This window comes from Protopterus annectens, chromosome 7.part1 (assembly GCF_019279795.1).
Source record: "Protopterus annectens isolate FY-2018-M chromosome 7.part1, PAN1.0, whole genome shotgun sequence".
Classification (NCBI taxonomy): Eukaryota; Metazoa; Chordata; order Ceratodontiformes; family Protopteridae; genus Protopterus; species Protopterus annectens.
In genome coordinates, this window is record NC_056740.1 from 340,975,770 (window position 1) to 340,992,111 (window position 16,342).

Sequence of the window (16,342 nt, forward strand, 5' to 3'; positions counted from 1 at the left end):
TAAGAGATAATTTCTTTGCACCTCCATCAGTCCCATGAACTACTCACCATAAGTCATTCCTTTTGACAGATTTTCAAGTGGTACATCAATCACTATTGGTTTTAAAGGTCTTCCTGTGGGTGGGTCTGCTCTGAGTTCAGTTTCTGTCACTGCTTTTCTGAGTCTTGAATGGTTTATACTTGCACATAAACTTCTATGCCTCATTAAGATCACCATGATGTCTTATCCTTTGACACTTCAGGAACATTTCACTCTGCACGTTCTGCTTTTTTATAATAAATCTTTTTCTGTTTCATAACTTTCATCTCCATGCCAAATCCTGTTCATGCAAAGCTTTAAAATCCATTTGAGTGTTATTTATACACTGTATGCATTGGAGATCAAAATGTAGGTTATATTTCGAAAGAAAGAATACTTGCAACAGTAATTAAAATGTAGAATAGTTTATTGTAAACTCCTTGGAAGCTAAGTCCTACAGCCTTTCATGGGCTTGAAATGTGCAGGAAAAGGCAACGTGCTATATACAAAACAGTAGAACTGCCATTAAAAGACACCATTCAGCCTAATTGTAGTTTATCTGTTGATATTGAAGACCTGGACTTTGTTCATATACCACTCTGTCCTTAACCTGATCTGAAAGTGAAAGGGTGACTGCCAGAGCTGTCTTTTGCTTACCAAAATCAGTGATGCTTTTCCAAATTTGCAGCTCATTTTCCAGCTCTCTTGTTTTTTTTTTCTCATCAAAAACTGGATGGAAATGAATTAAAAATGTCTACTACATTTGTCTGTGTGTGTGTGTGTCTGTAGTACATCCCCAGATCTTTGCATGATAACTTACTGGTTAACAGGAGTATCTACTATGACAACTTTTTCTCTGTCTGAGATTTCTGTTTGACCAGTTTTGGCTGAAATTGCTGTTTTTTTTACGAAAATACATAGCATGTAGGAACATACTAGGCAAGTGATCATAGGGACCATAAGAAGCCAAGCCATATACACCCTTAAGCAGACAAACTCAAGTGTTCTTGTCACCCTTTTTAAATTCACCTCCCAGAGTTGTGCACTGTACAACTCTTCCATCCTGAAACTTGAATACATAGCAGCTTTGTTCCTGGGCTTGTGCTATACATTTCATGTTTTTGTTTCACTTTCAGCTGTTCAGGCCATTGTCTTTACACACTCGCACATTGCATGTGGACTCCCAAAAATTCCGCACCAAGCATTTCTGTATGTGGGAGAAGCTGTTTTACAATCAACATTACAATGCATTGTTCATCAGTTTTTATAAACTGCATTATACTGCATTGTTTAACAGTTTCCTCAATTAACTTTACTTGTTCAGCTTTGTGTGTTGAACCATTCACTCAATGGCACATACTTTAGCAAGAAGCACACTTGGAGATCTCACTGCCAAAGCATTCCAGGGTATCAGAACCTGGAAAAAGGTTCCCTCTGGGGAGTTCTTAGGAATATTCCCTGTACCTGTTGTGTGGCCAGTGCAGAACATGTCAGGCATTCATTCTTGATTAATTCAGTGCAGTGTTGTAGGGTCTATGGCATAGAGCTCTTCCTGAGTGGGACACCGTCATACACGTGACACACACACACACACACACACACACACACACACACACACACACACACACACACACACAGTTTTTGAGGATTGCTAGCTTAGCCGTGGTACATTTTGTGATGTAGAAGAAAACTGGAACATCTGGAAAGACCCATGTGTACACAGGGAGGACTTGCAGACTCTGCAGGGAAGACACCCCAGCTATGAACAGAACTGGAGAACTAAATACGGTGAAACAACAGTACTCTCACCCCTATGTTGGGCATTGTGCTTTACGTAAGTTTATCTTGTTGCTGCTATGATTCCCTAATTTCCCCCTTACTAAAAAGCATGCTTTACAGAAGATTTCATAGAGGTAAAAGTCAGAGTAAACATACAGTTAGACCTTTTTCTCTTGGCAACTTAAACAAGTACTTGTCCAGTAATTTAAAGGCTAACTCTGTCAGGAGCAGTCATACGAAGCTTTCACATACAGTGATATTGCAAAGTTATCAGCAACAAAAACAGTACAGTCTCTAGAAACACTGTAGGACATTGCTTACACCTCATAAGTTTGGTCTTTCTTTTCAATTAACCTACAGAAATACTAGTTAAAGTTTTCTTATTCATTTTTATGCAGGTTTTTCCAAAGCTGTTTCTAGCTTGTTCTGAAAGTCAGTGTGTGATTACTTCAGCTTGCCTTTTCTTCGAGCCAGTTGAGTATGTAAATTTCCAGAAATGTGGCTTAGATTAAACACCAAAAAATGTAGCATCATCCCACTTGGGAAGCAGAAACTTTGTATCCCACTATAATGAAATCATCCCATTATTATATGAATTAATGATCAGAAATGTGGATACCCGGGTTGTTATAACTCTCTTAGGAAACCATTTTGTTACTAATTGCAAAAGACGTCTGTTTTGAAACCAGGGAAGTTATTGTTCCCATATATTCTACCCTGGTCAGACTTGTTATAGAAAATTAATGTACCTTGGGTATGCATCTGGCAATGCACATTAAAAAAAATGAATTGCAAGTATTCCTAACAAAATGGATGTCTGATTTTAAAAACCCAAGTTACCAGAGTACTTAAGTCCTTGTCCTTGGTGTCTTACAGTCTCCTGAAGGGTGATCACTACTTAGTTAATATGGCCTCGGGGATCCAGTTCTTCTCAACCTCCTTTTCTTGACAAATCAAATTGCCCAGCCAGTACCAGAACAAGAGATGTCAACCTTCATCAAGGAATAAATAAAACTCATAAGTGAGGGGTTCATCAATACCCCCCCTTTTGGTCTGGAACAGACCTCCCTCTGCAAGCAGTGCGAGTCCTTGTTATCCTTGTTGCTTGAGTAGCTAGATGGGGGTACCCTTAAATTTTGCCCCTGTACTTATAGGTGCTACCCTCATTACAGAAAGCAATGTAGTGCTGGCAAGGCATGTATGGCCTCTGGAAGAACTTGCCTTGTTTGTCCTGTGGTCCTCTAACCATTTGGCTCTCTTTCACATTTCCTTGTCTGATAAAGAACCGGGGCACTTAGTTTCTATGCAACCAATTGTTACATATGCACAGCAAAAAATCTACTTTCAAAAATACTTCTGATCAGCGTTTCTTAAAACTATCTCTGTGAACTCCCAACAGAAAGTACTCAAAAACTAATTCACATTGTAATCTGTGTTGCTTGGAATTTTTTTCTCTTTCCAATCGCTCTCTACCATTCATATTACACAGTGCCATTAGCTGTGACAGGGTAGCTAGGAAAGAACTGTACCTAGGGTAGCTGGCATCATGTGCAGATGTTCATCGTGCATACAGCTGCAGTCATTACAGATGGGTTATCCTGCCGTCAGGCGGGTCATCGGTCGGCCGAATTCCAAAGTCTAGGTCTGGCGTCCATTGTCGTCGCTTCTTCCCTGACGTCAGTGCGGCAGGGGTATAAAAGAGGCAGCCGACGCCATCTTCTCCAGTCTTTCTTGCCGCGCGGTGCCCAAAGCAGAAGCAGTTCGCAAGTGCCGGTCGGCCAGCTCCTGAGATTTACGAAAATATTTCAGCCGAAGTCTTCTTGAAAGCTAAGTACCCCATTGGGGAAACTTTTCTTGCCTCAGACCGATGTCAGACAAAGTTAATAATTGCATTTCATGTGGGAAGCAAATACCGCATAAGGATTTCCACTCTTTCTGTATACCTTGCTTAGGCCCAGACCACGACGTCTCGGCCTGCCGTTTTTGTGCTAGATTCAACAAACGCACTATTAAGTGTCGGGCGGAGTTCGCCCTTCACTATTTTGGTAAAAAATTTAATTATGTCGTCGGATTCTCACGCCAAGGCCGACTACCGGTTCTCAGCGAGGCGCCTACGCAGCCCCTGAGTACCGATGACACTACATTACCGGTGTCTTCAGTACCCGAGGTCGCAGGCTCCTCGGTCCCCATTCCTACTACAGATACCGACGCCACTCTTGGCAGGGAAACTCAGAGTTTCGACAGGCCTGCCATTTCTCAAGGTGTCTTCAGGCCTTGCTCCTTCTCTATTAAAGCTTTCACAAAATCTAAAGCAGCCATGAAAACCAAAAAACAGGGACCTCAGACCCCCTCTCAAGGCCCCATGCCTAAAAAAACAGATGCTCAAAATGGCTGAGGATTTGATTACTCTTATCAGGGGTTCTCAACCCCCCTCGGACAAAAGGCCCAGATTAGAGGAAGACTACCCTTCCTCATATCAAGCCTCTATTACCTCTGAACATTCTGAGGACCAGGACTATACCTATTCTCCTTTTGAAGACTCTGATGCAGAGGAGTCTATTCCCTCGGTCTCCCCCCCCCCCCCTGAGGACTACTCCTTTGGGGAAACCCTGCATACTTTGAGGGAACGCTTTCACTGGGAAGGCCAAGATTACTCTGCATTGCCCTTTGGTTTATGTACTGCGCCCAGAGTGTTTACGAAATGCCTGGCATCAGTAATTGCCTTCTGCAGACCTCAAGGAATACAAATATACCCATATCTGGACGACTGCCTGATCCAAGCGGACAGCAAGGACATACTTCTGAAACACCTTGCGTTTGTAATGAAACTGTTGAACTTTCTAGGATACACAGTCAACAAAAAGAAATCAAAACTAATACCCTCTCAACAAATAATTTTCCTGGGTGTCAGCTTGAATACAACAACCCAGATGGCCTACCTCATGCCAGACAAACAAGGGCAACTGTCTCAATACTTCAGCAAAATGGCAACCTTCACCAGGCTGACTGCAAGGAAAGTCCTGCAGGCTCTGGGATTCATGGCATCTGATCCCATGTGCAAAGCTGCATATGAGGAAACTTCAGTGGTACCTAAAAAACTTATGGTCTCAACACAGCCACAGCTTGGAAACAATTATACCACTCATTCCATGTCTTCAAAAGGAATTTTTGTGGTGGGCTCAAGCATGCCAAAGAAACATAGGTCTCCCTTTCTGCGTACCTCAAGCAACTCGAATCATCACAACAGACGCCTCTGACTACGCCTGGGGGGCACATGACAGATCAGTGCATTCAGGGAAAATGGTCCCAAAAAGAAAAGCACCTACACATCAACCAAAAGGAAATACTAGCAGTGCAAAATGTTATTATGGCCCTCAAAGACCTACTGCATCCAGGCCAGCTATTAATAAGGACAGACAACACCACAGTGATGTGGTACATAAATAAACGGGGGGGGGGGAACTCATTCATACCCCCTGTGCAGACTAGCCATGACCCTATGGAACACAGCACTGGAATTGCAAATTCAACTTCAGGCACGATTCCTGCCAGGGAAGGAAAACACACTGGCAGACAGCCTAAGCAGAAATATGACAGATCCACATGAATGGAAGTTACATCCTCAAGTTTTCACAAAGATAACTCAGGCATGGGGACAGCCAGACGTAGATCTCTTTGCTACCCACAGAAATTACCATTTGAAAAAATTTTGTTCAAGGCCCTATCATCCACAGGCCTGGAAAGTGGACGCACTTTCTTTCAATTGGACAACGTTGACAGTCTATGCCTTTCCGCCTCTTCCTCTGCTGCCCAAAGTCCTATTAAAAGCCAGAGCAGAGAGGCCTAAAATGATTCTCATTGCTCCAGATTGGCCAAGACAACACTGGTATCCGCTCCTGAAGAGCCTGACACATTCCCCACCATGGATCCTACCTCTAGTGTCTCTTCTGTTGTCCCAGCACAACTTCAAGACTCCAGCCAGCTCAAAACCCCCAATCTAGCTGCATGGAGAATCCCTTGATTGCCCAACAGACCCTCCTCTCCAAGGAGGTGCAGGATGTCATCTTGGAGGCCAGAAGACCTTCTACTAGAAAAGCCTACTCCGCCAAATGGAAACGATTTTGTGCCTGGAATCGGGGAAAAGGGCCAGAATCCTTGGGTAATAAATTTACCTCAAATTTTACAGTACCTAGCTGAGATGTTAAACAGTGGACTTTCCTTCTCCTCCATCAAAATCCACGCTTCAGCCATTTCTGCACAATACAACACAGATCCTCCTTTATTCTCTCATCCTCTCTTAAGACAGTTCCTCAGAGGGGCAAAGAATATAAAACCCCCAAGGAAACCACCAGTCCCTGCTTGGGACCTCAACTTCATATTGGAAAAGCTGACCCTTCCTCCCCAAGAGCCAGCTGCTTCAACAGAACTACAATACTTGTCATGGAAAACAGCCTTCCTTCTGGCTATCACCTCAGCACGCAGGGTTTCGGAACTACAGGCCCTCATGGCTGTGCAACCTTTCATCATTTTCCATCAGGACAGAGTTTCCTTACGAACCAACCCTACCTTTGATTCAAAGCTACACTGGATACTACCTTTGGCATAGACTATCCACTTGCCTACCTTTTACCCTAACCCACAAAACAAAGGGGAAAGACTACTGCATTCATTGGACATTCACAGACAACTTTGTTATTATTTGGACAGGACAAAGCCATTCAGGAAATCCGAGCAACTCTTTGTGTCCTATGCTACAGGTGCTCAAGGAAAGGCTATTTCCAAACAGACAATTTCAAAATGGATAGCCGACTGCATACACTTTTGTTACTCATTTCATGGAAAAGCTGTGCCTTCAAGCATCAGATCCCACTCCACAAGGGTCACAGCTACCTCTGCAGCTTTCCTCAGGGGGGTCCCTACCAAGGACATTTTGGAAGCAGCTACTTGGAGTTCAGTGCACACTTTCTCCAAGCACTATCACCTTCCACTATACTCAAAATCTAGAGTGGGCTTTGCCACAGCAGTCCTGCAGGGCATCCTCGCTCCTCCTAGTTCCACTTAGTGCCTACCACCCTTACTTAGCTTTGGGATTCTACCCATCTGTAATGACTGCAGCTGTATGCACGATGAACATAGTACAGTTTTGTACCTACCATAAATGTAGATGTTCGAGTGCTCATACAGCTACAGTCCAGGTCCCCCCCCCCCCCTCCATCCCCTCTTAGGACAGGCCTTATGACTAACACCTTCTCATACAACCTATTTGGGGTATTCTTTTATGGTGTATTTGCTTGCAACTACTGTTTTTTGATTATTCTATATTGCATGATTACATAAATTTATGTTTTGCCTTCCTTCTGGGGGCACCTGACATCTGGGGCAAGAAAAACTGAAGATGGCGTCGGCTGCCTCTTTTATACCCCTGTCGCTCTGACGTCAGGGAAGAAGCGACGACAACCGACGCCAGACCTAGACTTTGGAATTCGGCCGACCGAGGACCCGCCTGACGGCAGGATAACCCATCTGTAATGACTGCAGCTGTATGAGCACTCTAACATCTACATTTATGGTAGGTACAAAACTGTACTTTCCCCAGTCTGATGCCTCCTTTAACTCAAGTTGAGAAAAAAATCCTGTCAGTTGAAGACCAAAAAAAAAAAAAAAAAAAATCGAAAAAATGAAAAAAATCTCCTCAAAGTTGAGGACAAAAAATCTGTTGCCTGTTCTGCTCAGAAACTGTAGAAAACCATTTGCAACAGATCTAACAAGTAGCTTACTACAGCTACAGTACCATATATGAAGTGCTTCAGGTGTGACCGCAAATACAGTTATTGACATTCCTTTCTGAATGGCGGTACTGCAGTAATGCACAGTCTGCATCTACAGATCATGCTGCCTAACAGCTTGACCTTAGGAGGTCTACCCCTTCTCCTGGACATGTGTAGCTCCATATTGCTTGCACCTGGGACGGGCCCCTCACACCGCCCCACTTTTGGTATGCTGCTGAGCCCTGAAAGTGTGAAAGAGAAAAACAAAACATTTAAAAGGCCAGGCACAGAGAAACTCTTCAGTAATGATCTCTTGCCGCAAATGCAACAAAGAATATTTATTGCGATTTATAGCTATATTTTACTGGTTTCTTCAGTGCCTGTAGTTATAAATGGCACTTTTTTAAGTAAAATTTGATTGAACAGGATGTGTTTATTTTCAGTAAACTATAATGAAAGTTAAATTAACAACTGAAGATAGTTCCTGATTCCCTACTTCATCTGTTTCCCATTCCTTGCTAAGAATTGTGCATCTCTAATGCCTTTTCCACAGGAGAAGCTGTCCATTGTTTTTCAGTTTTCATGTTCAGAAATGGTCATCAGAAGTAAGCAAAACATAATTCCTTCATTCCACTCTCTTTATTAGATATTAAATTTGTGTATGTGGAGCTAGGGTATTTTATGTGCAAGTTTGAATTAGAATTGTTCTTGGAGGTTTCATACTCTAACTTGCCTCCTTATTTTTTCCCACACAGGGATCAATTGCGGTTTCAGGAGTAATGGATTACTGAGCCTTACATTCAAGTATGAAAGTAAGTTGTTTTTAATTGAATATTTGGTGCATATATACAACCTAAGTAAATTTGCTATCGTTGTTTGTGTTATCTCCTTCCCTTCTGTTAGAACTGTTTGTCCAGCATACACTGATAAACAGGAAATGGAACACACAATTTCAGAAGCACTTAACTAAACATGGTGGTACAAAAAGTTTTGTGGAATGTCATCTATGCTTCAGTATACCTTGGCAGTGTAAGCTCAGAGATTAATTCGGTAATTCTTGCGTTGTGCGGAGAGAATGTGGAATATTCATAGACAAAGGTAGTGAAGTAAATCCATGGGCCTTTAATGAATAATGTCCAGAAAGTGCTGCAGCTGCGCAGTGATTCCCACCTGTGAAGGTTAGGTTGGTCGTAGACGTCTATAGGTATTTTTTACACTAAAGATAGTCGTGTGGAGATGTACATTTTTTGGTGGATCATGCAAGTCGAATAGATTGTTTTGCACTAATCCCAGAGTAACATGACCATGTACTTTTGAGTGGGAATGTAACATTAACAAATGGATTTGAGGTAGTGATTAAAGCAATCTTAGAAGTTGAAGAGGATGTTGAGTTCTTGGATGAAGTTCCTTGTTTACTGGTAAATCTACGTTCCTATGCTCGCCTATGACCATGATGTTTGGGTGGTGACTGACAAGATCACATGCAGTGTGTGGTGTATGTAGCTTTAAATATGTTAATGCATAGTCACAGTGTTCTACATCTCATGTAGTACATGTTCCTTATAGAAAGCAGGTCCGTTACAGAGTTCCACATAACACGTAGCACACACTCCTAGAATGCAGCCCAGTTATAGCTATCTGCATCACACGTAGTACACATTGCTTCAAGGAAGCAATCAAATCACTGTGATCCGCATCTCATGTAATACACATTCCTTCTAGAAAGCAACCCATTTACAGCAGTACACATCTTATGCAGTGCACAATCCTAGAATGCAGCCCAGTTATAGCTGTGCACATCACATGTAGTATATATTGCTTCAAGAAAACAGACGAAAATTACTGCAATCCACATCTCGTGTAGTACACATGTCTTCTAGAAAGTAGCCCAACTGAACATTTTATGGAGGCTGGAAACCTTACATCTTGGTTATTTTTATTTGATTTAATCCGGGTAGATAGAATAATCTTTTTCTGGTAATGCCATTTTTCAATTGGATAATTGCACTCAAGTGTTTTATTTTGCATTCTATGCTTTTTTTAAACTAGGTGCTAGATTTTGGTGGGCATTTTTTGGGGTGGTATGTATGTATAGTATACAAAGTTAGATTAGTTTATAGTGAAGTGAATGGAAAACACAGTCTTCATTTTACTCTTTTTTTAATACACATACGTACCTTTGAGCTTGACTTCTTTTTGGTCAACTAGAATGTTTGGAGTTGTGTTTCTGTGTGCCTGTGTTTTGCATGTGCAGTGTATGAACTTTAGTTTTAATATGTAACAAATGTGGCAAGTTTAGGTAGAATTTTAGAACTATTGATATGCAAGGGTGCTGATAAAGTTGTAGTGACACTCTGAATGGGCAAACTTTTCTCAATGCACCAAGAATGTAGAGTAAAAAATATTAATAAAAGAATAACTGCATAATATTCAATGTATGTGTTTTTGTCCCACCTTTTCACCTTTTATCTGGTGTCCACTAGTGTGGGTGTATGTGTTTGTTTGTGTCTTTCGGCTTTTCCCGGTTAGGGGTCACCACAGCGGAACTCCGGTCCGCTAATGATTGGCAGTTGATTTTTATGTACCGGCTTGCCAGGCCTGACGCACAACCTTCAACGAAGTCGCCATTCGCATGTCTCCACGCAGAAGACGCTCTTGCTGAGAATCGAACCGGACAGCGTCTTACTGTGAGGCGACAACGCCACCGTAACACCACCACCGTGGGTTATGCTTATAAAATGGAAGTATATTTATTTTCATCTCTCACACAGATCCTGTTGACTTAGCCAGCCTGCTAGCAGATAAGTTCAGTGCAAACTTCACCTCCCTGCCCCCCCCCCCCAGGCCCTTTCGACATCCCCGATACTTGTCCCGCACTTTACATCTCCATTGATCAAGTGCTTAAAGGCCCTATCCAAGGTAAAGAACACAGCTTGCATGGGACCTGATAGTATCCCAGGCTGTATTCTGCACCATCTCCAGCAAGAACTAGCTTTACCATTGAGCACTCTGTTCAGCCACAGCGCAAGTACAGGCTTCACTCCAGTAGAGTGGAGAACCGCCATTGTCATCCCCTTGCACAAAGGTGGTGCCACTACTGACCCTGGAAACTATCGCCCCATCAGCTTGACAAGTCTGATCTGTAAAGCCATGGAACTTATTATGGATCTCATAAACAAGAATATATGGATCTCATAAACAAGGACATAGAAAATCTCCAAGCACTTGACCCCACCCAGTTCGGATTCATCAAGGGCAGATCCTGCCTGTTGAACCTAGTTGACTTCTTTGAGACTGTCACCAAGGCCCTGGATGAGGGGAAAGTCAGTACATACAGCTTACCTTGACCTGGCCAGGGCCTTTGACACAATCCCCCACTCAGACATCATTGAAAAGCTAACACAACTTGGCGTAAATCCCTATCTCATCAGGTGGGTGGCCAGCTGGCTCACCGACAGGACCCTCAAAGTCAAAATAGGCACCTACAACTCCGATAGCAGACACTAGTGGAATTCCCCAGGGGTCTGTCCTGTGACCCCTACTGTTTGGCAGCTACTTCTCAGAGGTCCACGCAAAGACAGAAGGCCTGTGGCTATCCAAGTATGTGGATGACTGTAAGTTGGGTGCTGTTATTGACTCCCCAAATGATGTTAACATGCTGCAAGAGGGTCTCACAGCAACTAATGACTGATGCCAAAGTCATGGCCTCAAGTTAAATGCAAAAAAAGTATCATCATACCATTTGGCAAAAACATGGTCCCTACTGATTAGCACATCAACGGCAACCCCCTAAGCACTTAGACTGATAACCTCACATTCAAATTCAACCATCATGTAGCGGCATTGGTCAGAAAAGTCTTATGTTATGTAGTCCTATCTCACCTCCATTATTACATGTGGGTTCAGAGCCGATCCTAGGCTCTGACTCGGCCGCTTAGAAAGCCTGAAAACTTTTGATTGGCTCTTGGCTAATAGGTATCCCATGATGCATGCGCCCATTCCCCAGATCTCGTTTGCCGTGTCTTCAGTCGGAAGCTTCTTTTGGTTGGCCGTGGCTAAGAGATTTAGTTTATTATTCTGCTTGTTAGAAGTTTTTAACTTCTTGTGAAGTGCCTTTCTTATTGCTGTTAACCTTATTGTGATAACCGATTGTGTCAATTTAACTGGACTTGACTTTTTCCTGGATTTGACCTTTCTGCTACAAAATTTTGGGCCTGTTGGCCTTTTTTGTGTGTGTTCCCGTGCATGTGTGCATTTTACTAAACCGTTTACTTAGAGATATTAGTCTGTTTCCCTTTCCTTTATACTAGGTTCGTGTAAGTTAGAGAACCTAGTAAAACTTCCTTTGGTTGGTTGTTGTGAGAAATAGGGCTAGATCTGTAGGTTAGAGGATCTAGTTCCTCTCTTGTTGAGTGAGTGTGTTGCTTTTTCTCTTCAATCACCTATTAAGACTGCCATTATGTCTAAAGAACATAAGAGCATAAATGGTCAGGATTTAAAAAGTGTACTAAATGCTCTCAAAAAATGTCCATCATTGATGGACATAGCATCTGTGTGTACTGTTTAGGGGCCATACATCTTCAAGAGACTTTTTTTTTGCCGTTCCTTTAGTCCTAGAGTGCTCCAGGAATGGAAGAATAAGTTGATTCTAAAAGGATTGTTAAAACCTTCTTTCGAGGAAGACCTAGCCAGCTTGTCCTCCTCTGCTAGGTCGCATTCTTCCAGTAAAGATAAGGGCAAGACCTCCAAAAGGCCTTCTCCAGCCTCAACTTCTGTCTCTGAACCTCCACAGAAGTTACCCAAATCGGAGATGGTCTCTGTCTCTTTGGCTCCACTGTCCTCTGAGCCAGTCGAGATTCTGGACACTGACATTGCAGTGTCGGCACCCAGTGCTTTGGTGCCGATCACCAGCAGTCCTCTTCGGAGCCGGTCTACAGACATTCCACCGGTCTCCCCTACTTTAAAATCACCTATATTACAGAGAGTGCGGTCTCCAACACTGTCTTCCAGATCCTCCAGGAGCTTTTCTGAAGAAGATATCGAGAGAGTGGTGCTCAGACTCCTTAAGTCGTTGGTCTTGCCTAAATTTTTATTGGCTCTGACCACTTCTGTCTCTGAGACGACTCCTATTACCAACCCTGCTCTTTTTCCTCCTCCAACTCAGATTGGGCCTTTGGAGCGGATGCTGTCTGTACCAACTACATGGTGTCCTCTGCTCCAGCACCCCGCGTGATTGTCTCTGAGCTGAGCCCCGCTCCGACACTGTCGGCACCGTCCGAAGTGTCTAGGGTCCCGAAGCTCTTCGGTCGGGCCCGAGGGGGACACTTGGAACGAACCTCTTCTTTGTTGCCAAGTCTTCCTCTTGGTGTGTCAGCCCTAGTGAGTTTGGACCCTACATCGTTCTCTGTGCCGATTCCTTTGGAGTCATTGGTGCCTACACTGTCCTTGGAGCAGGGGCGTCGTTCTGAGCCGGAAAAATCGGTTTTCATGAAGATGAGGAGCATGTTGGATAGTTCATCCGTACCACGTAGGAGTACTGATGCAATACTCACTCCCTCAAGCACCGACTACGGTCTCAGCATCCTCTCTCCCCCGGGATGGTAGAGACTCACAGCCTCAGGACCCCCGTTTGGGTGGTTCCCGATCTTCCGAGGCCTCCCCAGAAGACCCCACTGAGGAGCCCCCTCGGAAGAGATCATGTAAGAGGAAGCATGCAGGCTCCCCTGATGAGTCTGTCACATCTGACACTGACCTCGATGAGTCGGAGGGATCCCCTAAGTCGTCCTCTGAAGATTTCTCCTTTGCAGACATTTTGGAGATCCCCAGGCAGAGAGGCGGCTGGCCCACCGTTACCCCCTCTGATGAGGAGTCTGTGTACCTGAAGGTTTTTGGGTCTCAACCCTCAGCTTCATGGATGTCTCCTCCATTTGATGAATTGCAGGATCTCATGAGTCAGAAGGCATGGCAGACACCCAATGCCGTGGAACCGGTCCCCAATAGGCCGAATAAATTTCTCTCCACCCCTAAGGACAAAGAGTTTTTATCTAAGGGTTTACCTGTTGATGCCATGGTGGTGGCGGCGGCCACTAAGAAGGAGCTAGCAGAGACATCTTCTATCCATCCACCTAATAAGCAATCCTGAATGATGGATAGGTATGGGAAGCGTATCTTCTCTTCAGCGGCTTTTACACTCCGATCGCTGAACTATCTGTCACATTTTACCGAGACTTCAGAGAGATCTCCTAAAGGAGTTAGTAGATGCTCTTCAGGGTACCTCGACTGAAGCAATCCCATCTACAGTGTCAGCTCAGTTGGCTACCCTCACATCTATTGTTAACTCCTCCACGTGGCTGATCTCATATGCAGCTGATGGTGTGAGTGGGGCGGTGAGTTCAGGAGTCTCATTAAGGAGACGTTCCTGGATGCATCTATGCAACTTCGCTGAGCCTTTCAAGTCTACATTCATCAATGCTCCCGTGGACGGATCCTTTCTTTTTGGACCCAAGGTGAAAGATACCCTCACCAGGTGTGAGCAGGAAGGAAAGACTCTCTCTGCCGTTGGAGTCCGTTTTACCGTTCCTTCTACAGCTTACCCTAAAGGTCAGAAGAGCAGCAAAATATGGTTCAAGAATTCACAGAGACCTTTCCAGGACACACAAGGTGATTTCTCCTTCAGAGGTAGGGGAGGAGGAAATAATGGTAGACGTCACCCTAGAGGCAGGGGAGGCCCACAGAATCAGGGAGGTCACGATTCCTTTCGTGACCGTCCCTATCAGCGTTCCTGATGTGAAACCAAACTGTGAGTCTCTGGAGCCGGTCGGGGGTCGCCTGTCCTTGTACCCAGAAGCCTGGCTAAATCTCACTTGAGACAAGTGGGTACAAGACATTTTTACCAGAGGTTACTCTATACCCTTTTCCCATCCACCACGTCCTCCCAAAAGGATCCCAGATTTACCACCCAATCACAGGGATCAAGCGGCTATAGAGATAGAAAAGCTGCTATTAAAAAGAGCCATCCAAAAGGTCCCAACAGACCAGACAGGATTTGGAACATACTCCAGGTTCTTTTTAGTTCCAAAAAGAACAGGGGACTGGAGACCCATCCTAGACCTCGGTAGGTTAAATGAGCATTTAAAGAAGTCCAAGTTCCGAATGGTCACTCTACAGTCCATACTCTCCTTTGTTGAGGAGAGACAGCTGGATGTGCTCACCAGATCTCCAGGATGTCTACTACCACATAATGACGGACAAAGCATCAAGGAGCTACCTACGCTTCTGGCTGGGAGCCAATCTTTCGGGCACTGCCCTTTGGTCTCACCACAGCCCCCCCCCCCGGGTGTTCACCATGTGCATGGCAGTAGTCACAGCTCATTTGCGGCGTCAGAGAATCCAAGTCTTTCCATACCTGGACGATTGGCCCCTGACCGCCACCACCAGGCATCGCCTAATTCAATCGAGCGATTCCACAATCAAGCTCTGTTCCCAGTTGGGAATCTCGATAAACTGGGAAAAATCCTCTTTTTTGCCCACTCAGTCTATAACTTTTATAGGAGCAAATATAGACACGTTCGAAATGACAGGCAGATTGCCTACAAACAGAATACAGAATCTTGTGCAACAAATTTACAGAATACTTCCCCTTCAAAGAGTCATAGCGAAGATGTTGCAGCTTCTAGGGACTATGGCGTCAACCATACCTTTGTACCTTTAGCAAGACTATATATGAGAATACTCCAATGGCTCCTGTCATCCCAGTAGTCATTTCAACAGTTGCCTCTACATCATCAGATCCTGATTACAGATTCTTGCAAAAAGGACCTACGCTGGTGGATTCAACCAGGTCATCTTACCACAGGGACCCCCTTTGTGCTGCACCAACCCGTTGCCACTGTGACCACGGATGCCTCTCAGGGTGGGGGGGGGGCATTATCTTGGCAGGACTGTCCAAGGCACATGGCAAGAGCAGGAGGCCCATCTGCATATCAGTGTCCTAGAGATGAGAGTGGTGCTTCTAGCGTTGCAAGCACTTCACGACTTTCTCCCTCTAGGGATGATAGCTATCCAGACCGACAACATGTGAGTTGTCTGGTATTTAAACAAACAAGGGGGAAGCAGATCATGCCCCTTATGTCGAGAGGCCATGCGAGTTTGGGATTGGGCGATTTTCTTCCCAACACTTTCTCATTGCAATGCACATCCAGGGGACTCCCAGTGTAATAGTGGACAAGCTAAGCAGGGCAATTTTGTTACCTCACGAATGGTCCTTGAACCAGAAAATAGCCAGTATGATCTTTCTCAAGTGGGGGCAACCCTGCTGCGACCTCTTTGCCAGTCCCATCAACACCAAATGTAGCACCTTTTTCTCTCTCTCTCATCCCCCCTCCGGGGGAGTCTCCAAGAGATGCACTAGTCCACAATTGGCCCACGGGACTCCTTTATGCTTTTCCACTCATCCCCAAGGTCATACAGAAAGCAATGCTATTGGGAAGCAAGGTGATCCTCAACACCCCTTACTGGCCTCCTCAGATTTGGTTTACTTTCCTCGGGCCTCACATGTTGGACTGCCCGTGGACCCTGGACCCATTGCCAGACCTCCTGACACACGTCAGGTTCTCTTCACCCCAGTCTCCACACACTCAAACTGACAGAATGGCTGCTCCATTTCCACCACTAATCAGGCTTCATGATTTGTCTCCAGCTGTAACCCATATTATTACCTCTTCTCACAAGCCTTCGACCAGAAAATTGTATCCGAGTAAATGGAAGAGATTTTCCAT

At 44.5% G+C, this 16,342-nt stretch overlaps 1 protein-coding gene across 2 annotated transcripts in view; it reads left to right on the top strand.

The window, feature by feature from the left end:
- The window catches only part of IL17RD (interleukin 17 receptor D), a 693,504-nt gene that overhangs the window by 265,713 nt on the left and 411,449 nt on the right, over positions 1 to 16,342 (top strand). For both annotated transcript variants that reach the window (XM_044078768.1, XM_044078767.1), the window contains exon 2: positions 8,321 to 8,377. In XM_044078768.1, coding sequence (XP_043934703.1) covers positions 8,321 to 8,377 — 57 coding nt within the window. The remainder of the gene's footprint in view (positions 1 to 8,320; positions 8,378 to 16,342) is intronic.